The sequence below is a fragment of the Amblyraja radiata genome, chromosome 3 (genome assembly GCF_010909765.2).
Source record: "Amblyraja radiata isolate CabotCenter1 chromosome 3, sAmbRad1.1.pri, whole genome shotgun sequence".
Lineage (NCBI taxonomy): Eukaryota > Metazoa > Chordata > Chondrichthyes > Rajiformes > Rajidae > Amblyraja > Amblyraja radiata.
The window spans coordinates 97609727-97635843 of record NC_045958.1 but is presented as its reverse complement, the minus strand read 5'-3'; the positions used below and the strand labels follow the sequence as shown (position 1 = coordinate 97635843).

The window sequence follows — 26117 nt, the reverse complement described above, 5'->3', positions numbered from 1 at the left end:
TAGTGTAGTTTTGGAGGCCGATGTTAAATAAAAGTTTCAAGGGCATTGCCCTGGATACAATAATCTCCAGCTGCATCCTGCCATTCTAATGTTGGGTAACTGCATCAACTCACTCTTGATTAACACAACTAAGGCAACGCTCTCAGGCTTGGATTAAGACATTCTAAGTCTGTTTGATGCCACACAAGTGCCATGCAATACCCAACACCTGGAAAGTGTTATTTTTTTTAAACCATTTATAAAGCATTGTCATTAACTAGAATATCAAGTGGTCAAACTAAATAAATACTATGAACACAATACAAGTCAAAGACTCTGGAGTAAAGGAATAGGTGATTGAGTAGGGTCTCGACCCAAAATGTCACCTATTCGTTTTCTCCAGAGATGTTGCCTGACCCACTGAGTTATACCAGCATTTTGTGCTTATCTTGAGTGTAAACCAGCATCTGCAGTTCCTTCCTACACAAGGTAAAGACTGGCAGTTCTGTGGCAAATGGCTCTCCCAAATCAATCTACTATTCTGCAAGACCAATGTCAGTGTTGGAATATTCTCTTATCTCCTTCTTCTTCTTCTTTTCATGTCTTTGAAGCTAGTTGGCTATATGACAGTTTCCCATTCCTTTACACAGTCCTTTGCGTTTTTATTGAACACTGCAAGATCCTTTGGGCTGCACTGGTTGGGTAGTAGGGGGCAGACAAGGCAGTGCTGCATTGTATGGTCCTCTTCTCCACATTCACAGGTGGTTTGACCAGTTTCATAGCCCCATCTGGCCATGGCAGCTTTTGATCGCCCTGTTCCTGTTCTTAGGCGGTTGAGCGTCTTCCACTGGACCCATGGTGCTTCTGAGCCCGGAGGGAGGGCTTCAGAAGGAGGGATACCCATGTCAGTAGGAGGGGGTTCGTCCTCAAGCCTTTTTGTCCATAGTTGGAGTCTCCTGAATGAGTAATAGCCCTGTCCCAAGGTACGAGTTCATTCCAAGAACTCTCCCGAGTTTAAAAAAAATCAAACTGTTTCCTACAACCTACAAACTGTCCAATCAACAGATGCAACCTGACACATTTAAACCAACTGCATCTACCAAGCCCTTGATTTTAATAAGGACAAATGCACCCAATGCCTGGTAATTGTGAGTATGCCCAAGGTAGAAATGTAACCCTCAGATCTCCATTAAATCTCCTCCCTCTCACCTTAAACCTCTGCATTCTAATTTTAGCCATTCCCACATGAGAAACAAGACAGTGGTTATCTATCCTATCTTACTAAACAACTTGGTGAATATCTTCATTGGCCCGCAGAGATTCACAGTAGTAGATTCACAGTTCCTTCAAGGGTTGTTGCAGTGAGACAAGCATTAAAACGGCAGAAAGTACAGGAAATACACAAGGAACTGCAGATGCTGGAATTTTGAGCAAAACACAAAGTAACTGAAGTGTCTCTGTAGATCAGTTAGCATCAGTTGGGCGACACAGTGACACAGCAGTAAGGTTGCTGCCTTACAGCACCAGAGCCCTGGGTTTGATCCTGTCTACAGGTGCTGTGGTATGGAGTTGGTACGTTCTCCCTGTGACCGCGTGTGTTTTCTCTGGGTGCTCTGGTTTCCTCCCACTCTCCAAAGACGTACAGGTTTGTAGGTTAATTGGCTTTGGTTCAGAAACCTGCAAATTGCCCCGAGTGTGTGGGATAGTGCTAGTGTATGGTGTGATCGCTGGTCGACACAGACTCCTTGGGCGGCAGGGCCTGTTCCCGCCCTGTATCTCGAAACACTAAACTCAAAATCAGTGGTGGTAATGGATAGGAGATATTTTGGGTCGGATTCCCTTCCTCAATATGAAGAAGAGTCCTGACCTTAAACGTTGCATAGATATCTCCTCCACAGATGCTGCCTGACCCATTGAGTTACTTCACACTTTGGGTTTTGCTCAGGAAATAAACAGCAGCTGACAAACCCTGTAAGCGATTGACTTGTCATGAGTCCTGAACAGAGAAAAAATGACTGAGGGGCGAGATTGGAGAAAAGTGGAGGGGGTGAGTCACACACACTGTGCTTGCTTGGAGCGAGAGCACACTTATGAACATCCGACAGACAAACAACGAGAGAAGGATAGAGGCAGAGGCTGCCTGCTGTTCAATCTAATTATAAATCTCTAGCTGTGGCTAACATAGTAAAGATTTCCCCCTTAATATTCAAACATGTTTACAAAGATGATTGAAGGACTGTCAGTAAATAGAAGGTTTTGACAGAAAAATTGTAGTCAGGTACAGGGTGGCACTCTCCCACTACTGGTGGATCTGTTTCACAACACCAGAGATCCAGGTTCAATCCCGGCCTCCAGTGCTGTCTGTGGGTGGAGTTTGCGCGTTCAACTTTTAGTTTAGTTTTGAGCTAGGGCGGGGAGACAGGCCTTTCGGCCCACCGAGTCTGCACCAACCAGCAATCCCTGCAGACCGACACGATCCTACACACACTAGGGACAATTTGCAATACCTAAGCCGATTAATCCGCAAACATGCACGTCTTTGGAGTGTGGGAGGAAACCCACGCGGTCATGGGGAGAAAGTCCAAGCTCCTTACAGACATCACCCATAGTCAGGATCGAACCCGGGACTCTGGCGCTGTAAGGCAGCGACTCTACCACTACACCACCTGGCCACCTGAAGGTCTGTAGGTTAATAGGCTATTGTAAATTGTCCGCAGTGCGTAGGATAGAGCTTGTGTATGGGTAAACCTATGAGCATATGGGTTTCCCCCAGGTGCGTGGCTTTCCTCACACAGATGTGGGTTATTTGGCCACTGTAAATTGTCCCGAATATGGTGGAAACTGGATGGGGTGGGAATGTGAGGAGAATAAAATAAATGAGTGTAGGATTAGAGTAGGAACAGTAGTTTGATGGTCAGCATGGTGGACCTGTTGCTGTGTTATTAGACTCTGTCCACGCTGACCAGCGATCACCTCATACACTAGTTCCATCCTACACGCTGAGGGCTATTTACAGATGCCAATTAACTTACAAACCTGAACGTCTTTGGAATGTGGGTGGAAACGGGAGCACCCCAAGAAACCCATACGGTCACAGGGAGAATGTGCAAACTCCACACAGACAGTGCCTCTTGTCAGGATCAAACCCAGGTCTCTGAAATAGCACATATTAATATTTGATACTTTCCTCTTCTTTGCACATGCAATGCACAATTTGTATTTTTGTCCATCAACTTCCCAAGCCCATAGTTACTTAATCTAATGTTCTGCCAAGACTCTCGATCATAGCTGATCCACTGTGGGCAGTATGGCATCTGGACATCACCACCTCACTGTTCCACTCAACAGCTAGGCCCATGCCTGTCTGAGGCGAGGATGAAATTACAGCAGTGCTTTAATTAGAAGATGTAAAAGAAATGCCAAACAGGGGGAAAAAAGTACAATATGAGGCCAACGTAAAATAAAATGAAAGTAAACTGAGATGTGGAGACTCTTTAAGTTGTAGCAAATGCTCTTGTGTGAATGAAAGGAGGCAATTTTCATGGACTGGAAAAGGCAAACTTAAAACCTCAGAATCCAAACTCAAAACCCACATATAATTCTGAAAGTTCTTCAGTTAAGCTGGTAATTGTTAGAATATGCTTCTTATTACTTTGAAGCCGCCGGGGACAAAACAGGACCATCATTTAATTCCAGATGAAGCAAATTCAAAGATATTTAAGTAAAGAAGCTATCGGTTTCATCCAGATTACATTAGTTTGTAAACTAAAACCACTGCGGAAAATTAGCAAGAGGTGACAACATTGCATCTTTCCGATGTGGTGCCCTCTGACGAATTAGCCTTTCTTGCATTTGCATCTGTGTTTCTAATGATCAAGAAGCAGGCTTCTTTACCCCAATCTTTGATCGCCGATCTCAAGTGGCTGGTGGAAAGAGCAAGAGAGAAATACTTGGAGGGGCGGATGCTACTCAAACTGCAGAGCATCTTGGACAATACAGCTCGCCCCGTCAATGACACATTGGGCAACCTGAGGAGCACCTTCAGCAACAGACTGATTCCGTCAAGATGCAGCACAGATCGCCACAGGAGATCCTTCTTCCTATGGCTATCAAACTGTATAACTCCTCCCCCTTCTGTTGTAGGGTAAACTGACTCCCCTCCCCCTCCCCCCCCCAATCTTTGCACATCCCCAATCCTTTCCACTCGTCACTTTAATTTCATGTTTCATGTATCTTGTGTTTTTATGTCTGTTCGCAGATCAGTTTCCCTCCTGGGATAAATAAAGTTCTATCGTATCGTATCGTATACTGTTGAAGGTTTGTGTTTTAGATACTTCCATGATGTAAAATGGCAGTGCAGTGGTGCAGTGATAAGTACTTTTGCCTCACAACCTCCAGAGGCCTGGTTCAATCTTAAACTTAAATCCTAGAAAGGAGATGAGGAGGAGTTTAGAATAAAGTTCTATTGTATTGTATTACCGAGCTCAGGGCAACAACTTTACTACACTAAGTTTGCCATTATTTTAATGAACAGAACATCCATTTGTAAAAACCAGGCACAAGCATCACACTTACCTTTGTGACATTATCTTATAGGCATCTGGCAAGAAGCATCGGATGTTTTCCATCTGGGCTTGGTCAGCATCGCAGATTTTATCATCAGTCCTTCCATAATTAGCACTTTCAATCATAATGACATCAGTTCCAGGGCAGCGAAGTTCAATTGGGTAGCTCTCACAGGACAGTTCCCTTCTCACCACAGCCATTGGCACCGGAGCTCGGCTAAAGGCTGCAAGGCAAAGCGGATGAAAGGTTAGTGAGGCACATTTCTAATGTTCTAACCTGAAGAAGATAAAGCAGACCACAATCTCACACTTCATAAACTCAAAAGATAGATGTAAAACGCTGGAGTAACTCAGCGAGTCAGGTAGCATCTCTGGAGAAAAGGAATAAGTGACATTTTGGGTTGAGATCCTTCTTCAGACCCTCAACCAAATATGTCACATATTATTTTCCTACAGAGATGCTGCCTGACCTGCTGAATTATTCCAGCACTTTGTGTCTATATTTGGTGGTTCCTCCTTATTCATCATAAACTCAGTTGTGTTGATCTGACCACCTTTCGACGTTCCTCTTCACTTCCTCCAAGATTCAGCGAGTTACCTGAGCTGTTTTTCACCTCACCTTGAAACCCTTTCTGTTAGATCGGGCATCATTGTAAATCCTCCACAAATATTTTTGCTCCATTCTTTAAAACCGTCCCCCAAATCCTCACACACTAGAACTTTGAAGACTAATGGGCCTGTCCCACTTAGGCGATTTTTTTGGGTGACTACAGGCGACTGACACAAAGTTTTCAACATGTTGAAAATTTTTTGGCGACAGTGGCGACAATTTTTGCTGTCGGAGGTTGTCGTAGGTTGACGTAGGTGTTATCGTAGGTTGTCGGAGGTGAATTCCATTAAAATTAGTCTCTGGCAGTCGCCTGAAAGAGTCACCTAAGTGGGACAGGCCCATAAATTCAAGTTCAAGTTACATTTATTGTCACATGCAACAATTGGTACAGTGAGATTTGAGTTACCATACAGCCATACGAATAAAAAAGAACGCAATACATGATAAAGTTACATAAGGGCCGTTGATGTAAGGGAAGTTTCCTGTCAAGTTGCACACATTCCTGATTTGGTAAATACACCCCCATTGCTGGATCTACCACAACAACTTTTAAGATGCAGAGAAAGGAGGGTGAAGGGAAGGTAGGGCGGTAGGCAGCGAAGCTTGAATAATGGAGGGGCGTTGGTGCACGTCAAAACGAAACGTTAACTCAACCAATAATGAACCGCAGCATGTTTATAGAAGGGGTAAAAGTGAGAGCAGCAAATCATTATTTGAAATTGACGAACCGAACATTGCGACCGGAATGCTGTTACAAGTTTGATCAAAGGATGAGGTTCAGTTCATGGAGCGTCACTACAAGAGTCTACGGACATGTGGTCATAGTCGGCATAGGACAAGAATTATAACATTACAGGTAACTGGTAGTTTTGGACATCATTCGCTTGGGGTCACAGGTTGCCTCTGGAGTGTATGCAGCTTTGCGAGATGCGATGGCAACGCTCAAAAATGAGATCCGATCCATATAAAACCCATTTGATCCAGGAAAGAGTTGGAAGGATCTTGGACTCTTGGCAGATAAGGAAGTAGGCAGTCGCTCCACCTCCTACAGCTTTGGACCAAGTGACGGTGTGAAAAGGAGAGAATGTGGTGGAGAATCAGGTCACTCCCTCTTCTCCCCTCTCCCATCAGGCAAGCAGTACTGATATTTGAAAAGGCACACCTCCAGATTCATGGACACAGTCTTCCCAGCTGTTAGCAAACAACTGAATCATCCTCCACCTGGTACCGACCTCCCATCTACCTCATTGGAGGGCTTTGAATTTTCAATAATCAGACTTTATTTTGTAAAAGATGTTATACCCTTTATCTGGACCCTGTTGACGGCTTGATTGTAATCACATATAATCTATTCCTAACTGGTTAGCATGCAACAAAAGCTTTTCACTGTACCTTGGTACACGTGGCAATAATAAACTGAACTAAACTAAAGGAGGAAACTAAACAATCATTTAAGGGAGGGTCCCTTCATCATCATCATTGGCGGTCACTCGAAATGAGTATGACTGCCCACTCCATAGGGGCGTCTACTTGTGGGTCTGCAGATGTCTGTAGAGGCTGATCCGCGATCTACACACCTTGGTGCAACGTGGGCAGTGGAGACTGGAGGTGGTTGGTAGTCGAAATCCACCTAACACCGTCCTTTAAGATGCAGAAGGGAATATGAAGTGTTGGTGACCATCCTCAGGAAGGGCTGGTGATGGGGGAAGATGATCCATTGAATCTGAAGGCTGATAAGATGGGAGGGTACAGACAAGGAGACATCTCTCAAAGCTCAGTGAGGACGAGGTTTTCATTTCAAACCCCTTGACCACCACCTTTTATATTCCATCGCCTCTTCTGTCATTCAATTGCCCCTGCCACCCTCTTCCAAACTCTTTCCTCTTTTTACATTTTGCTTTATCTGCCCCTTGAAACAAATCGGATGACAAGTTGTCACCATGAAAGTTCAACTCTCGTTCTTTCCCCCTCCTTATTGCTTGACGTACTTGAGTATTCCCAGCATTTCTAATTGCAAACTGGATTTACAGTGTTTTGCTTTTGGATTAATATCGCTCAACAATAAAGTCAATGGCATTTAACCAAGGGTCCAAGCCACCAACAACATAGTGATCTGTTATATTAAAAAAAAATAAGATAGCAGCATAATTAAGTTTTGTAGGATGATTTGAACTTTTTGGGCGCATAATGTCTATTTTTATTTCTATATTGCTCTCCCTTTAGCTTAACAGGGAGTAAATTCACTCAGGGAATAAAACAGATCATTAACCTCAACATATCCATTCCGCATCTAACAGAATTGGTAAAAATTGCAAAACAATGTCTTTTGCATTTCTGTCCAACAAGCCCCAAGCAGCTGATTGCTAATTCAATCAAGGCACCTCACACAACAGCAAATGACATTATATAATTCTTGTGAAAAAAATCAATGAAAAGCACTTATATTTGAAATGCAAGTTTGACCCATTGCATACAATCTGTTCTTTCAGCACTCATTAATAAAGAAAGCAGACAGTCTATGATACAGTAATACCAATCGTTTCATAATCCACTTTTATAGTTAGACATAATCTAATTGGATTACTAAATAAAATGTCAGAGTTGCATTCAAGTAAATATAAAAAACAAATTCTCATCACGTTGCAACATCTTAACAGGATGCTCGATGTCTAAATAACATAAATGGCTAAATTATCACTAACAATATCTCCACAGAAGGAATACTTCAATACTTTCACCCCTCAGTCTCAACATTCAACATATTATCCTGCGACATTTCCGTCACCTCCAGAGTGATCCCACCACTAATCACATCTTCCCATCTCCATCTCTTTCCACCTTCCGCCCAAACCACTCCCTCCACAACTCCTTGCTTCACTCATGCCTTCCCACCCAAACTACCCCCTCCCCGGGTACGTTCCCCTGCAACCGCAGGAGATGTAACACCTGTCCCTATACCCCCCCCCCCCTCGACTCCATCCAGGGACCCTGACGGTCCTTCCAGGTGAGACAGAGGTTCACGCCCACCTCCTCTAACCTCATCTACTGCACCCGGTGTTCCCAATGTGTACATCGGCGAAACCAAGCGACTCGGCGACTGTTTCGCTGATCACTTACACTCCATCTTTTAGGCCCACGGAATCTTTCAGTTGCCAACCATTTTAAATTTGCCTTCACATTCCCACACTGCCATTTCTGTCCTTGGCCTCCTCCGTTGCCAGGGTGAGGCTGCATACAAAATGCAAACAGCACCTCATATCCAGCTTGGCAAACTTACACCCCAGCAGTATGAACATTGAATATTCTAATTTTAAGTAACTTCTACGTACACACCCCTCCCCCGTCCACCCAACCACCCTCGTCGTTTTACCAATTCCACAGTTCTCCACATTGTTTCCCTCTTGAGATCACAACTTCCCAAGCCAACAATGGATCGAACAGGCACCAACCACCCTGCCTGAGGTAATTTGTGGCCTGTCCTGATTAGTCTTAGTCTATTCCCACCTCCAGCTCTTCACCCACCATCCCATCCCCACCTCAACTTTCAGTCTGATGAAGGGCCTCATCCCTAAACGTCACCAGAGATGCTGTCTGACCCGCCGAGTTCCTTCAGTACTTTGTGTCCATGTTCGGTATAAGCCAGCATCTGCAACTCTTTATTTCTTTGTTTACAAATTCACGTCGCACCTGACTTATTGGGGTAAAGATTCAACAACTCATTCCTCTGAGCCAATGGTTGAGTTTGTGAAATGAGAACTTGGTTTCCTGGTCCTCCAAAATATTCCAAATGGAATTTAAACTGGAGGTGGTTGATAAAAAACCTTAGGAAAAAGAAGCAGGTACATTGACCATGGAAGAGTACACAAATGAGATTCACATTATGCATTACAAAAGCATATTACTTCACTGCAAAGCTGCTTTTAATGGGCTAAAATAAAAATGGCCATAAAACCCCAATAAGTGAGCAGCATTTGAATTGTGTTTGAATGGCGGAGTAGGCTTGATGGGCTGAATGGCCTAATTTGGTTCCTATGTCTTATAGAAGCAGGAGTAGGCTAACTTGCCAGCTGAGCCCCTTCTGCCATTTAGGAATAGGAGTACTTTATTGTTGCACGTGACAAAGCACAGTGAGAATCTTTGCTTGTGTACACAATGTATACAGATAACAGCCACCTACGGCGCTGATAAAGTTACAAAGCACGGCAGCTCCCCCTTTTGTCCCACCCCCCCAAACAGTTCCCCCACGCCGGGTCCCCATTGACCCCCCCCCCAAAATTGTTCTTCCCCCCTCCTCCCTCACGGCAGTCCCTCCCCCCCCCCCCCCAAGCCAGATCCTCCATTGTTCTTCCCCTCCCCCCTCACAGTGGTCCTCCATGCTCTCATAGACCCGCAGCACCTCGATAAAGACTCCCGGTCGTATACCTAGTCCACAGCCGCGGGAAGCCGTCGGGAAGCCTTCGTCAACATCATGGCTAATAATTCCTGCATATTCCTGCACCACAATTCCTTTACTATCCAGAAATCAATCTGTCAGCCCTTTTCCCCCCTCTTTGATTCACCAACCCCTTCAGTTGTAGGTTATCCCTTGTTCACAGGAGAAGGACAAAACTACACACCAACAACATTGCTGTTGCTGTAATAATTTCATTATACACGGACAACATTGTTGAGATGCATTTTATTTTGTCGCTGACGAGGAATATTTCACTGATCACAATCCTACATTAAAGCAGATCACTGTTCAAGAAATAGCTGGAGGATTTGTTTCCGAGAGCTGTGGGCTGTACGTGGCAAAAGCAAATGCTTAATTTGGAAGCCAAGAGAAAATCCACTTTCCCTTAATCGCACGACTTTTTGGAAATCTACATGGATGATGCTCTGGTAAGTGTCATAGTCATAGAGTGATACTAGGTATGTTGCAAAGCCTACCTGAAGCGTCGCTTAAAATCTGTCGCTGCGGGTGTGCGCGATTTTGGCGCTGTTTAGAGGGGGCGGGTTTAAAACGCGATTTTCTCTAAGCTGTTCCAATCGAAAATGTTCAGCCTAGTTAATTATTAACGAAAAATCGCTGGAAGACCCCGTCGCAAAAGCTATTATTAGGTTTAAAGGCCTTGAATAATAGTTATAGTAGTTTAAAAATCAATCTCTAAACCCGCGACCGCCAGCAACCGCAGGGTCTCATAAAGCAAACCATAGAAGGTAGGCTGTATATTTTTACATTAAAAAGGGCTTCTAAAGATCCCTTTATACAAAGTTTAATATTGCGAGAAGCTCATTTTGGGCCCATTATATCCCGCAGTATTTTTCTCGGCATTTGAGGGTACAAATCTACCGCAATGTGAACGTTCTAAACCAGCGCGTTCCACAGGGACCCACTAGAAAGCTGATTTAAAATGGACATTTATTTACAGCAATTAAACACTAAATTCCTTCCAATTGGCCTATAAATTAATGTAAATGAGATTTAAAAATCATGTTTTATTGTGAATTATTTGTGAATATTATTTGGACATTTAGGCTATTTAAAAATGTTAATCATTTATTAAGAAATGGATAGATGTTTAGATCTAGTAATTGAAGTCTGAAATTAGCTACAATTAGGTAACTAACTAATTATATGCTTTAATTTCAGGTCATCCAAGTAAGATTATTTTATATTTGTTTCAGAATGCTTCAATCTATGATAACTGAAAATTTCATTCAGTTCTCTTAATTTTTAAGAAAGTTATGGGCTTTTGACTGTTCACGATCACAGCTTTTTTGTTATGTCCATAGAAAATCAATAGGGAACAAGATGCTCATTTCCCAGTATGAAAATGGCCATAACTTTTTAAATACTTGAGATATGAAAGTGAATTAGGTGTCAAATTAAACTTATTTTTATGCTTTATCTGATGGGATAAATTACAGACTTGATTTTTAAAATCTCAAAATTTTGTAACATTGCTAGTGATACAGTGTGGAAACAGGCCCTTCAGTCCAACTTGCCCACACCAGCCAACATGTCCCAGCTACACTGGTCCCACTAGTCAAATGGAGACTTTCCAAGAGTCGGAACCAATGTGAGAATGTATTTATAAACAAAACTGCTGCGTCCTGGATACTGATCTGAGCACATCTGTAATAGAACTGGGCAACGCACCAGTAATTTCATGCCTGTGATAAATCAGCAGGTCTCTTCATACAAGCCAAATCCTGGGATGTATACACTGTACAGTGCAGTGAACAAGTTCAGAGTTCAGTTTGAGATTTGTATGTTCATTTACAGGATTGGAACTATGCCTACATGGAATGTGGAGGAACACTGTTTTAATCACTTACAGACAATCCGAGCCAGGCTTCACTGTGAGCAGAACAGCAAAAATAATCATGTTTGACGTTATTTGAGGAGAGGGCAGTATGATGGCACAGCGGTAGAATTGCTGCCTTATGGCGCTTGCAGCACCAGAGACCCAGGTTCAATCCCAACTACGGGTGCTGTCTGTACTGAAATTGTACGTTCTCCCCGTGACTGTGTGAGTTTCCTCCAAATTCTTTGGTCTCCTTCCACACTCCAAAGACGTATAATGTCACCTTGCATAATTTTTCACTGTATCTCATTCTCCATCATAAATCCTTACCAATACCAATCGATAGGAAGACTGGATTAGTGATATTGTTACTTGAGGCATGTGCTTTTTTGGGTCTGAAATGTTGAGGTTCATGTGCATCAAGCTCTCAGAGCTAAAGGAGATCTTATTGATGGTTGCTAATGTAATAACATAGAGTGCCACTGGACAGAAGTTATGAACAATTCTGCCTACTTATAAGAGGTCCTCTCAGAGTCAACACATGTCAAACAGTAAACTCAAACATGTCAGTCAAACTCTTTATATGAATTCAGATTTTGCTAACTTTGTTTTCTGCAGGCTGCCATTAATTTGCGTTAATAAAATTGTTCAATTATCTTGCTGCGAGTCCCATTTAAAGATTCAGCATCATTCTTTCAGAAAGGTGAAAACCATTGAAGTTTGCAACAATATGTAGCAGCAAACAAGCAAATTGTCATTTGAAAACAATGCCTCACCTCAATAACGTGCTCATTACTGATCCAAATCGAAACTGCTAATTGTGTCCGAGCCATAAAGTTATAAGTGATAGAAGCAGAATTAGGCCATTCGGCCCATCAAGTCTACTTCGCCATTCAATCATGGCTGATCTATCTCTCCCTCCTAACTCCATTCTCCTGCCTTCTCTCCATAATCCCTGACACCAGTACTAATCAAGCTAACCCGCACTAGCCATGAAGAATGGCCAAAGATTGGGGCATAAGTCTTCAATAAAATGCACATAACCTTACTAAAAAAAAAAGCATTCCCTTGTCCAAATATTTAACAGAGAATTGTGTTCCTGACAATTCTGAATACATTACGTCCAACCAAATTGTTAAACATGGTAACTAGCAAGTTTTACAGTAATATAAAATGCACTGTTACCATAAAAGAATGTGATAAAAAAAAAGCCACACAACAGAACAATGAGAAAAGAACCACCATTGACAATTTTCCAGGGCTGGGAATTAAATATTGCAGAATATAACACAGAGGAAACGGGGAAATTGAAGTAGACGTGGACGTTGGAAATGTAAGCAGCCACACTTGTGGAAATGGGAGCAAAACTGCTCCTTGGGTTGCAGAGGGAGTCAGCATTTTGTGCAGGAATGAAGATTGTAGAAAGTGGTGAACACTGCCCAGTCCATCACGGTTATTGAAGGGATCTACACAAGCCGTTGCTTCAAAATGTCAGCCAGCATCATCAGAGACTCACACCATCCTGGACACGCTCTCATTTTACTCATGCCATCAGGTAGAAGGTCGAGGAACCTGAAAACTGTAACGACCAGACTCAGGGGCAGCTTCATCCCTGCAAATATGGCAATTAAACACCTCCAAACAGGTTCTGGAATGTACAGACTTGAGGACATCATTTTGCACTGTTATTTTCTATTTTTACGACCGTTTATATATTACTGCAGATGCTGGTTTAAACCAAAGATCAGACACAAAAAGCTGGAGTAACTCAGAGATAGGCAGCATCACTAGAGAGAAGGAATGGGTGACATTTCAGGTCGAGACCCTTCTTCAGATATATATATATACACATACTGAACTTTGTTGTTCATTATGGGTTATACAGAGTACTATGAGTACTCATCGGTTGAGTTGCTTAAGCATGAATTTCATTGTTTTGTTGCAGGACCTATGACACTAACACACACCTGACTCTTGAAGATGCAAGTATCAGGTGTGAAGGGTAGATGTGGGGTGATGGAACTGCAATGGAGAATGAAGGGGAAAATGAGATTGACAACATGCTGACAAGAGAAGTGGAAAGGGGGAGACACAATAAAAGTATGCAAGTAATATGCATGCTCGTGGGCCTGTCCCACCAGCATGCGACTGCATGCGACGAGCGTGACCAAACTAGAAGCGGGGGCCGCACAGAGGTCGAGTGAGTAACGTGACATTCGAGCGAAGTCCGCGGGAAGTTCGTGCGTGACGTACGGCGTCAAGACGCTGCATCCGCCGTTGAGACGCTGCATATGCCCGTCGAGGCGGTGCGTACGGCTTCGAGGCGGCTGAGGGCTGGCACGCCGTTACCGCGGGGAATATTTGAACACCGTCAGTTTTTCGGGGCCCCGGTCAATGTCGGGACCAGCCCCGCACAACTCCATACAGCTCCGGCGATCTAAGTGGTATCGGCCTCGCGAGGCCGTATGGCTCAAGCGACCACGTTAGGTCGCGCTTGCCGCATGGAGTCGCATGCTCATGGGACAGGCCCTTAATAGTCTGGTGCTGGGTAAATAAAAGTGTGCTGGCCTGGGACATTCAGTGGCAAGCCTCCCTGCCACTGAGGTCAATGTTTGTCTACAAAGCTGTGAAATGTGTTGCACGATGAATGACATCATCCCACCCACTCTTTACACAAAAACAAAAACCAGGGTGGTGAATGATGCCAGGAAATGCCCGAGTTAAGTTCTGGACGGATGCCAAACAACTCATTGTGTAGGAAGGAGCTGCAGGTGCTTGTTTAAACCGAAGATCGACACAAAAAGCTGGATTAACTCAGCAGGTCAGGCAGCGTCTCTGGAGAAAAGGAATAGATGACATTTTGGGTCGAGACCCTTAACAGGTTGGCTGGAGGTGTGGATAGACCGGAAGCAAGGTTTACAACTGTTAGGTGTCGGAGGGAACTGCAGAAGCTGGTTTAAACCATAAATAGACACAAAATCCTGGAGTAACTCAGCGGGTAAGACAGCATCTCTGGAGAAAAGGAATAGGCGACGTTACGGTAAAGAAGGGTCTCGACCCAAAACGTCACATGTTCCATTTCTCCAGAGATGCTGTCTGACCCGTTGAGTTACTCCAGCTTTTTGTGTCTAACTCACTGTGTTCCTCTCCGCCAATAGACACAAAAAGCTGGAGTAACACAGCGGGACAGGCAGCATCTGCCTGCCTGTCCCGGCGCGACTCACGTTGCAGCAGCCCCTGTAGCCTGTCTGTCTTTTTTTTTTCTCCAGTTGAAGGTAGTTTGTTGTGTGCTTTTATATTGTTTTTAACTGTGCATATGTGGGGGGCGGGGAGGGGGGTGGGGGGGACTTTTAAATCTCTTCCCTGCATAGGAGACCCAACCTTTTTCCTGTCGGGTCTCCGTTGTCGTTGGGGCCTAGTACCGTGGAGCGGCCTCCAACCTGAATGACCTGGAGGCTCCAATCGCGGAGCCTGCGGACTACTCACCATCGTGGGGCTGGCCGGCCTCGGAGCGTGGGGAGCGGTGGTTGCTCGCTGCTGCAGCCCGACTGCAGAGCTTGGAGGCTCCAGCCGCAGGCTCGGTGGACGGGACATTGGGAGCTCACAGGTCCCTGGTGGGAGATCGCTTTTCGGAGAGCTCCACTACGCAACTTTTCCCGCCCGTGTCGCGAGGTTGGAATTACCTGGAGCGGGGCCGTACATCGCCCGGCGCGGCCTCAACGGCCGTGGGACTTACCATCGCCCACCTGGGGGCTTTAACATCGGGAGAAAAATGGAACACAGGGTAGAGAAAATACTTTGCCTTCCATCACAGTGAGGAGGAGATTCACTGTGATGGATGTTTGTGTGAATTGAATTGTTTGTGTGTCTTATAGAAATTGTTTCTTTTTGTATGGCTGTAGAAACAGAGTTTCTTTTGATCTTCATTGAGGTTTAAATGACAATGAATAAATATTGTATATTGTATTGTATTGTATCTCTGGAGAGAAGGAATGGGTGACGTTTCGGGTTGAGACCCTTCTTCAGACATCACCCGAAACATTACCCATTCCTACTCTCCAGAGATGCTGCCTGTCCCACTGAGTTACTCCAGCTTTTTGTGTCTATCTTCAGTTTAAACCAGCATCTGCAGTTCCTTCCTACACATGTGTTCCTCTCTGCAACAGAAATACAATTTATATTTGAAAAAAAACATGTTGGATTCAGAAGTTGTTTGTGGGCTCCTGATGTTTCATCCAGACATTAAAAAACAGCAAATGCATTTTCCCATGATCATAACAATAGCTGGAAAGTTGAGTTGCTGCCCTGGATGTGCCTGGAGCAAGATAGTGATGGCAACAACCAACACACACCAACTCCAAGCGAGGTCACATGAACGGAAGGGATGAGCAAAGATCGAAGCTGGAAGGAGTATAAGGGGAAAAGAAAAGCAGGTAAGACGGGGTGAATGGCAAGAGGTCTGGGCAAAATAAAGGAAGACAGTCAAGTATGGTGGAGCCATTCATCATTTTAAGTCAGGGTATCCTTTTTGAAGATGAGAGAAATAGATGGAAAATATTACAAGGGAGTGTCTACAATTATGCTGTCAAAGGAAGGCTTTGTTCATCAAACCATCTTATTCCATGAGATTCTCTTGAGAACTTGGCTCCATCTCCAAGCAGCGCGTTAATCAATAAGGAAAGGATAGGCTTCCTTTATAATTCTTGGCTTTGCCAAGATTAACTGAGAAGAGAAAGAGTTAATAGAAACCTGAAGAGCAATGTCTTCACACAAAGGGTGATGGTTATATGGAACAAACTCCCAAAGGAGGTAGTTGAGGCAGGTTCTATCACACATTTAAAAGACATTTGGACAGGTACATGGATTGAACAGGGTTAGAAGGATATGAGCCCAGTCACTGGAATTTAGGATGAGAGGGGATCTTATAGAAACAAAAAAGATTCTTAATGGATTGGACAGGCAAGATGCAGGAAAAATGTTCCCAATGTTGGGGGAGTCCAGAATCAGGGGTCACAGTTTAAGAATAAGGGGTAGGCCATTTTAGGACTGAGATGAGGAAAAAAGTTTTTACCCAAAGAGTTGTGAATCTGTGGAATTCTCTGCCACAGAAGGCAGTAGAGGCCAATTCACTGGATGTTTTCTAGAGAGAGTTAGATATAGTTCTTCGGGCTAACAGAATCACGGGATATGGGGAAAAAACACTGATTTTGGATAAACAGCCATGATCATATTGAATGGCGGTGCTGGCTTGGGGCCGAATGGCCTTATTATGCACCTATTTTCTATGCTTCTAAATGCAGGCAGGTAGGACAAGATGGGCCATCTTGGTCGGCATGGGCAAGAAAGGCCTGTTTCCATGCTGTGTGACTGGAAAATTAAGAGGTTACTGTGACATCTGATCACCCTGCACCTCAGCAGGATGACCATGTCACCAGTTTGTATACACCCGTTGCATTACAACATTACCCACGTGGCATGTTCAACAAACGGGCAACGCTTTCACCCAGATTCCACTTGAGAGGAGGAAGATTGTTGTCCATCAAGTCAGAAGATTTCACACGTGGCACCAGGGAGTGGAAGTGAGACTGGAATGGAAGTTCATGCCAACAGAGTTGAAGAAGCACGGATGAAAGGAGACTTGAGGAAAGCATCAACTGTTTGGTGGCCATAATCTGTTTTCTATTTCATATAATTCTGATCCCAAAGTCAGAATTGAGCATCAAAGTCAGAATTGAGCTTTCACAATTTAAAAGCTTCAAAGGTCGAGGTAATTATAACATTGTCCTAAAGTTAGATGTTTCAATTTATTTTATTTTATCCCTTATGGTATACGGCAAGTATTCCTATAATTATTGTCTTGCTGACATGTGGATTTACTCACCAGCATGCTGCAATGTAGGGCGCACAGCTCTAATTAACTAAGTAAAAGGCAGGCGGTTCAGGAAGATGCAATCTGAGGCTGCTGGCAATACCACCACAAAGCACGCTCTGAATATAGAAAATTTGCTCTCATTCCTTATTTATTCTTAGTAATGGGATGAGGCGCAGTGGATGGCGGAGGTACAGTTAAAGAAACCAAGATTAATTCAAGAGAGTTCAAACATAGGAGGATGTATTGAAAAAGTAAGTCAAAGATGGGAAGCACCTTTTAGTTTAGTTTAGAGATACAGTGCGGAAACTGTGGCCCTTCAGACCAGCGAATCCGCGCCGACCAGCGATCCCCGCACTTTAACACTATCCTACACACACACTAGGGATAATTTACAATCCTTACCAAAGCCAATTAACCTAAAAAACTGTACATCTTTGGAGTGTGGGATGAAACTGGAGAAGCCCCACCTAGTTATGGGGAGAACGTACAAACTCTGTACAGACAGCACCTGTAGTCAGGATTGAACCCGTGTCTCTGCTGCTGCAAGGAAACAATTCTACGCTGCGCCACCATGCCGCCATCTCCAGTGTAATGTCAACTAACAGTAAATTCCATACTCCGAGTAACCCTCCAATTAAGCATTCCTTGATTCCCTTTGTGGTGAAAATCTGATGTGCAGAATGGCCTGGTTTTATGTTGCACAAAACTCTGCATGATTCTTTTCCTTTCATGCTGGAAGAACAAAGACCATTTTGTATGGATTGTTGTTGTTTGCTTGTGGGGGGGGGGAGGAATAATCATAGTGACGTGAACCTTAGAATTACTGAGGGGAAAAATTGAGGCCAATAGAGCGGATAGATGTGGGCCTCAGATAACCGCACCGTCTAAGCATTCTGCCCCTGAATGATGAGGGAGGCTGAATGAAGAACTTCTACACACAAGAGTAGAATTTAAAATCTCAGTCACTTTCACCTTTTAAGCTCCCGATTCGAGTCATTACCATGAGAGAACGTGCCTTCTTGACATCTACCCCCTTTGCAACTCTTGATGTTTCAAGAAATTCTTCAACTTAACCTTTCCAGGGTTTACCCAAGCCGTACAATTCTCTTGCTTTTCATCGTCCTTCATTCAACACCTATTAAATCACGGGCCTGATAGCGCCAAGGTATCGCAGGTCATTCTGTTTCGTTTTCTCTCGCACCTGTTCCAACCTTGGCAATCACCTGTATGTTTTCTCACTTTGATTTGAGAATTTCTTCAATATAAAAGCAAACATCTGGGAATACATTAAAGGGCTTATTGAGTTGATGGAGCTTTGATGTGCTTCAAACATGCATTAACCTTGATCGGAACACATGAAAACTCATTGCGGAATGTTGCACCATTCCCCTATAGGCACTGATTACACTAATTGAACACAAAGTTCACCAAATAGAAAGATGTTTGGGATATGGCTGCTTTCAAATGCTATTTCCGATTATGGCAGGGTAATAATTAAGATGTGCGAGTATTAAAGCTAGAAAGCACACAGGATATTGCCAGTAAATTGAAGAGCATCTGTGAGCATTGCGATAAGTAAGAGGACATATTTTTGACAGTGCCCCTCACTCATCCTCCTTGAGTGATACGAATGTAACAGAGGACGGGGCAGGAAGGCTAATATATACCCAAGGCATAACCTTCAATCTTCCCAAGAAAAGAAAATAATTAAGCAGGGTGTTTGGAGTGTAGTTGCTGAATAAATGGGCCCCTTTTCACACAAACTGAAATTGCTCAACGTCTAATCCTTAATGGTGATCCAGTACAAAAGTTGCATTGAAAACCATTCATATACATAATCCGCAGATCAAGTTTCTCAAAGTGTTAATACTGCGGTAAGAAATTGTATCAGAAAACACCTATTCAGTCATTCCTCTGACAGCACCATGTAATTTGCTGAAACATTAGTTTCTGTCTCATACAAATTTCAGTAAAGGAGGCAAGGAAAGGTTGTCAATGTTTATCCAATGACGTAAACAGAAGTGCAAATGCAAAAATTTACATGTACAGTATACCAGCGGAGCTCGTATATCAATGATCTGCAATGCAAGCTCAAGTCCGTCTCAATGACAAGAAAGGAAAAGCAAGACTTGGTGGGAAATACTGTTCGGTCATTCGGCACAAAAATCATACATCTTAATTAGAGAGATTCGGCAACATTCTTGTCTCAGTTTTAAAGGTTAAATCATGCTGCAAATCTTCTAAACATTATTGAAAGAATGAACAATAGCAAAAAAAGGTAAAACAAGATGAAAGGGGCACACGGAAACAGAGAAGAGGATGGGCGATTAAGAGAAAATGCTTAGGTCAAGATTCTTCTCACAATGTCTGTCCCTCTGGTTTACTAGCCCAGGTCCGGTCAACATTATGGGTCTTGTCTTCTCACATCAGTGCATCTTGTACCATCAACATAGATGATACATTGGTCAACCTGAGGAGTACCTTCAGCAACAGGCTGGTTCCACCAAGATGCAGTACAGAACACCACAGGAGATCCTTCTTCCTTGTGGCTAACAAACTGCACAACTTCTCCCCCTTCTGTTGTGGGGTAGACTGACTCCTCCCCTCCCCCCCCCCCCTCCACAATCTTTGCACATCCCCAATCCTTTCCGCTCATCACTTTAATTTCATGTGTTCATGTATATTGTGTTTTTATGACTGTTGGCAGATCAATTTCCCTCCTGGGATAAATATGTGATGTATGACTCTAGGGCCCGAAATGAAATGGTCAGGTATCACCTGTTAAGAAAAACGGGTTTTCCATTGTATCGCGTGATATAAATAATTAAAATCTTGTGCAGTTGAACACAATGATATTTTCAACCAAAGAATCACCCACTTATCCTATTCAGCAATATTTCACCTAACTTTTGATACAAGTATTGTAAAGATCTCTTCCCACGTACAGGTCTGTAAGTTAATTAACCACTGTAAATTGTCCCGTGGAACAGAAAGTGGGCTAAACAGAACTCGACAAATGGGTGATTGAGAGTCAGCATGGACTCAGTGGGCTGAAGGGCCTGTATCCATGTTGGTTCTTTCAATCAATTTAATCAATCACTCTGGTGTCAGTCGTACTTGTATGTTGCTGCGTCCGAAAGTTTGATTCTTCTGCACATGCCTTTAACACTGCAAGATTGTGAATGTGAACTGAAGGACAGATTGAACAAACAGATTGTTTTCTTTGGAACGTCAGAGGCTGTGGGCTACCTTATAGAATCATATCAAAATATGACGGGCATAAGCAAATTGGATAGTAGGAGCTTTTCTACTCCAGACCCCTCCGCGCTTCTCGAGGTGGAGATGTCAGATCGATTCAAGGTGGGAGGGGGGAATTTTGAAAGGATAATCTGTTTCTTAACAGTGTGGATAGAGCATGATGCCATTGAAAGTGGTGAACGCAGATAGAACAGTGATGTTTAAGGGGCATTTGGATGGGCACATGATCAGGCAAGGAATGGAGGGTTATAGACCATGCATCAACCCGCGGTCGACGGTCGATGAGAGTGGAGGATCACCGTGAAGGGGGAGGGGAAGAACAATGGACAATGGGGGAGGGGGGTGGGACAAAGGTCAATGGAGACCCGGCAGAGGGGACAAATGGTGGAGCGGCCGTGCTTCGTAACTTTGTCAGCGCCGTAGGTGGCCGCTATTTGTATACATTGTGTATGCAAGCAAAGAATCTCACTGTGCCCAGTCACATGTGACAACAAAGTATTCCTATTCCTGTGTGCAAGCAGATGGGAATAGTTTACATTGGCATCGTGGTCAGCACAAAACATAGATACAAAGAACTGCAGGTGCTGGTTAATACGCAAAAGGACACAAAGTGCTGGAGTAACTCAGCGGGTCAGGCAACATCCCTGGAGAACATGGATAGGTGAAGCTTCGGGTCCAGACCCTTCTTCAGACTGATTGTAGGTGGGGGTGGGGGAGAAAAGCAAACTGGAAAAGGGGAGAGGCAGGAATTGTGTGATGTTCCACCCTCTGCCTTTACAATCCGTCATTCTTGAAACCTGTCTCACACCTTTCTTCCTTTGCTCCACCCATTTACCAATCAATCCCTCCCCCCTCGCCTCGTCGGCCCAATACCTGCCCGGCTTTGTCCTCCCTTTCCCCTTTTCCGGCTTTCTTCTCCCCCGCTAACAATCAGTCTGAGCAAGGGGTCTTGATCCCAAACATCACCTCCCCATGTTCTCCAGGGATGCTACCTGACCCGCTGAGATACTCCGAGACTTTGAGTCCTTTTCAGCGCACAGCATCGTGGGCCGACAGACCAATTCCTCCCCTATGTTGTTCGATGTTACATGCCCGAAGCAACTCTTCCAGTCATGAAACTAAATGCCCCAGCAACGATCTACTCAGCTCAGCCATTCTTCTGTACCAGTTTAGTTCAATTTCAGTTCAGAACAGTTTAGTATATTGTCCAAGGTGAAAAGCTCTTGTTGCGTGCTAACTAGTCAAGGGGAAGACAATACATGATTACAATCAAGCCATTTACGGTGTACAGATGCATGATATGGGAATAACGTTTAGTGTAGGGTATTGCCAGTAAGGTCCGATCAAAGATAGTCCGAAGGTCTCCAGTGAGGTAGATAGTAGTTCAGGATTGCTCCTAAGTTGTCTAGCTCTCTATATAAACCAGGCAGTGTTTATTTAGAGAGAGAAGCATCAGTTCCAGGAAATCTGAACATCAAGACTAAATCAATGAAAAACTCCTCACATTTTCTCTCCAAACCATTGGGTGTTTCAGGTTAAGCGTGAGGTCTCTTATAACTTACAGCTTACAAGGATGATGTGCAGTGAAACATCTTCAAAGAACATCCGCTATTTTTACAGTTGTTACTAATCCAGGTGTCAGGGAGGGGTGCCCTGTTGAATGGATTACTTTCAGTAGGTTTCCTTTTGAGAAATAATCAGAATTATTAATATTGCAATTCTACCATCAAAATTGAAGGGGGGAATCTAAGCAATCTGACAGAGAAATTGATATTGATTTGCCTGGTCCATTTTGAAAGAGACCTGGTCCCCGAATAGAGGATATGTCTCAAATGCAAGCTGCAAGTAGCTAACATACACTGCTCTGGAAGATGGTTTACCTCCACTAATACTTTATTGAGTGTTGTCTGTTTTTCCATTATTTTCCCCCCCTTAAAATCAATGAAAGTCTTTGAAAAACCTGGCACATGATCTGGATCGAGCACAAAAATGAACTGCAAAAAGGTAGATATTGATATTTTCATATTTGCCTTGAGTATTTCATAACTTTAATGCTTACATAGGAGGGGTAGCTAAATTTAAACTTATGAACTCAAACAGTTGTTGACTCATGCTGGAGCCTGCCAAATGAAGGTAAAAGCCATCAAAACTACAGCCAGAGCACATCATTATATAATCAATACTTTCTGTTGAAGGCCAAGGATAACATCCTTAACTTTCTTCATCAAGTCTGGCTTTGATAGAACAGATATGTAGAGAGTACAAAGATTTACAGGTTTGTAGGCTTGGTGTTTATGTAAAATTGTCCTTAGCGTGCGTAGAATAGTGTTCGTGTGCTGGGATCGCTGTTTGGCACGGACTCGATGGGCCGAAGGGCCTGTTTCCACGCTGTATCTCTAAATTAAACTAAACAAAATCAGTTGAAGATACTCGGGATGTCCAGTACATTTGAACATCAGCATTTGTTAATTGAATTGAATACATTTTATTAGTCAAGTGTGTATACATACAAGGAATTTGCCTTGGTGCTTTGGTCGCAAGTAACAACACGATATAGACAATAGACAATAGGTGCAGGAGTAGGCCATTCGGCCCTTCGAGCCAGCACCGCCATTCAATGTGATCATGGCTGGTATACAGTAGACAATTAAAAATTATAAACTAAACATGTGAAAAATGAAATAAAATACCAGAGCACAAGGAGGCTACAGACTTTTGACTGTTGAGTAGAGTTACTGCTCATGGAAAAAAAGCTTTTTTTATGCCTGGCTGTGGCGGCTTTGACAGTCCGGAGTCGCCTTCCAGAAGGAAGTGCTTCAAAGAGTCAATTTGTCAATTAGCAGTATTACTGTTAAACATCGTTGGACAGGCTACGACCTTATTCATTGGAGCCTAGGAGGCTGAGAGGTCATCTCATATAGGTGTATAGGATTATGAGGGGGATGTAATAAATGAATATTGAAATGAATATTGATAAATGAAAATGGGATATGAGTGAAGAAGGGTATCGACCCGGAATGTCACCCATTCCTTCTCTCCAGAGATGCTGCCGGTCATGCTGAGTTACTCCAGCATTTTGTGTCTACTTTTCGATAAATGAACAGATTATTTTAACCAGAGAAGAATCAAGAACCAGTGGACACAGGTTTAAGGTGAGTGGATAGATTGGAAACTGAGGAGCAACATTTTCGTGCAGAGGGTGGTTGGTGTGTGGAACGAGCTACCAGAGCAGGTGGTCGTGGCAGGTACTATAACACCATTTAAAAGACATTTGGACAGGTGCTTGGACAGGATATGGGCCAAATGTAGTCAGGTGGGACGAGTGGATATGAGACATTTTGGTCAGCATGGACTAGTTGGGCCGAAGGGACTGATTAGGTGCTGTTTGACACTGTGACTGACTCCATCCTCTCCTCACTGGAACCATGCTACAGAAAAGTATCCAGTTACCACCGTAGAGCCAGGGCACATATTTGCATTATCTGCAAATAACCTCTCAGTTTTCCATCACAGTCTCCAAGTAACTGTTCCTAAATGAGTTCAGTTTTTGTCTATACAATGTAAACGCATAGACAAATAGCCATCCACAGCAACCAGGCAAAAGCCCCAAGTTTGCTTTCACTGGCTTTCACCTACATCGGCACATCCCACTGTGAGGAATTAATTTGCGCTAGATTTATTCTTCCTGTTCTACTTATTATTGTATCACCTCTGCAGGAATCCAAGAACGATCAATGGGACACTGCAAAAAGCAGGGCAAAAATAAAAGGCAAACAAAGTGACAGATGGGCAAATAAAGGGGGCCTGCAGAGACATGGTTTATCAACTGGCACAAGACCCTTGCATGCATTTACACAATCGCTCAGAAAACCAACCACTCTGCACTACTCAAGTTACATGGTTTTTGGATAAAAGCATTTCATGCTGAAAGTCAGGTACATTTATACGAGCTGCTGTAACAGGACTCCAATGGAGACACGAGTGCCCTAGAAGCTTTTAAGAGCACACTTTGTTGAGGGAACCTTGCCTTGTACTGCAAAAAGATCAACCTTTTCTCTCAGGACTAAGCAAAAAATGAGAATTGCTCCTCTGGTACTAAAACACCTTTGCACTTAGTCGATGCGGCCATAATATTTATACTCCACGTGATGCCAATCTCCAGAGCGCAGATCAGCCCTGCAAATGCTGATAATTAGCTAATATGTGTAATTAAGAGTGCAACATCTCAGATGTGCACCATTTTTCCGATCATGCTTTTACATGACAATATCATCAGGCTGCAGAAACGTGCTTGCCAACTTTAAGTAATTTTACTTGCTTCACATTCTCCCTGCAAACAACACTGAATTTGGCCATGTTTCTCAGGTAGCTAACTATGTTTTCAGTTCGAAGATAGACACAAAACGCTGGAGTAACTCGGCGGGTCAGACAGCATCCCTGGACAAAAGGAATGGGTGATGTTTAGGGTCAAGACCTTTCTTCAGACTGAGGGTCAGGGGAAAGCGAAACGAGAGATGTTGACAGTAATGTAGAGAGATGTAGAACAAATGAATGAAAGATATGCAAAAAAGTAACAATAATACAGGAAACATCATTGTTAGCAGTCTGAAGAAGGGTCTCGACCTAAAACGTCACCCATTCCTTCTCTCTAGAGATGCTGCCTGTCCTGCTGAGTTACTCCAGCTTTTTGTGTCTATCTATTGTTAACTGTTTGTTAGGTGAAAACGAATGCAGACAATGAGACTCACCAAATTTTCAGTTCAAAGGCTCTGCATTGTGGAGAGAGATAGAATTGGAATTACTAATCCACAATGCCGAAAAACAAAAACATAATTAGGATTTTACCTTTCTGCAATTAATATCAATATTTAAAAAATCACCTTTTTTAAAATCACTGCTTGCATTGAACTCAACTGAGCTTGTTTAGTGAGCAGGTGCAACGCACAGTGGCATAGCTCGCTGAACCACTGCCTTGCAGCTGGCTGAACCAATGCCTCACAACTGGCTGAACCACTGCCTCACAGCACCAGAGACCCCTGTTCAATCCTGACCTCCAGTGCTGTCTGTGTGGCTTTTGCCGATTCTCCCAATGACTGCGTGGGATTCAGCCGGGTGGTCCAGTTTCCTCCCACATCCCAAGGATGCGCGGGTTGGCATATTAGATGACCATTGTAAATTCCCCCCCTCCTGTACGGGTGAGTGGGAGAATATAGTGGGTAGCTGAAGAGAATGTGTGGAGATTAAAATAATCAATTAATTAATTAATTGGGATTGGTGTGAAACGGGTGGTAGAAGGTCGATACCGACACAATGAGCTGATGGGCCTGTTTCCATGCTTTATCAATGACTCCAGGAGTTCCCAAAATGTTACGCTTCATAACAATATAACATGATAAGTTTACAAAATTCTGAGAAGAAAAAAGATTCAAAGAGGAGGAATAAGGATCATAGTGATATACAGCATGGAAACAGGCCCTTTGGCCCGCAATGCCCATGCTGAGCAAGTTGGAATTCTGGGCTAGACTCATTTGGACATTTCACTG

The 26117-nt window shown here is 43.5% G+C and overlaps 1 protein-coding gene across 8 annotated transcripts in view; it reads right to left on the bottom strand.

Moving 5' to 3' along the window:
• adgrl3 (adhesion G protein-coupled receptor L3) overlaps positions 1-26117 on the bottom strand; it is a 618558-nt gene that overhangs the window by 344409 nt on the left and 248032 nt on the right. For all 8 annotated transcript variants that reach the window (XM_033018411.1, XM_033018412.1, XM_033018413.1 and 5 more), the window contains one exon: positions 4555-4768. In XM_033018411.1, the coding sequence (XP_032874302.1) occupies positions 4555-4768 (214 nt within the window). The remainder of the gene's footprint in view (positions 1-4554; positions 4769-26117) is intronic.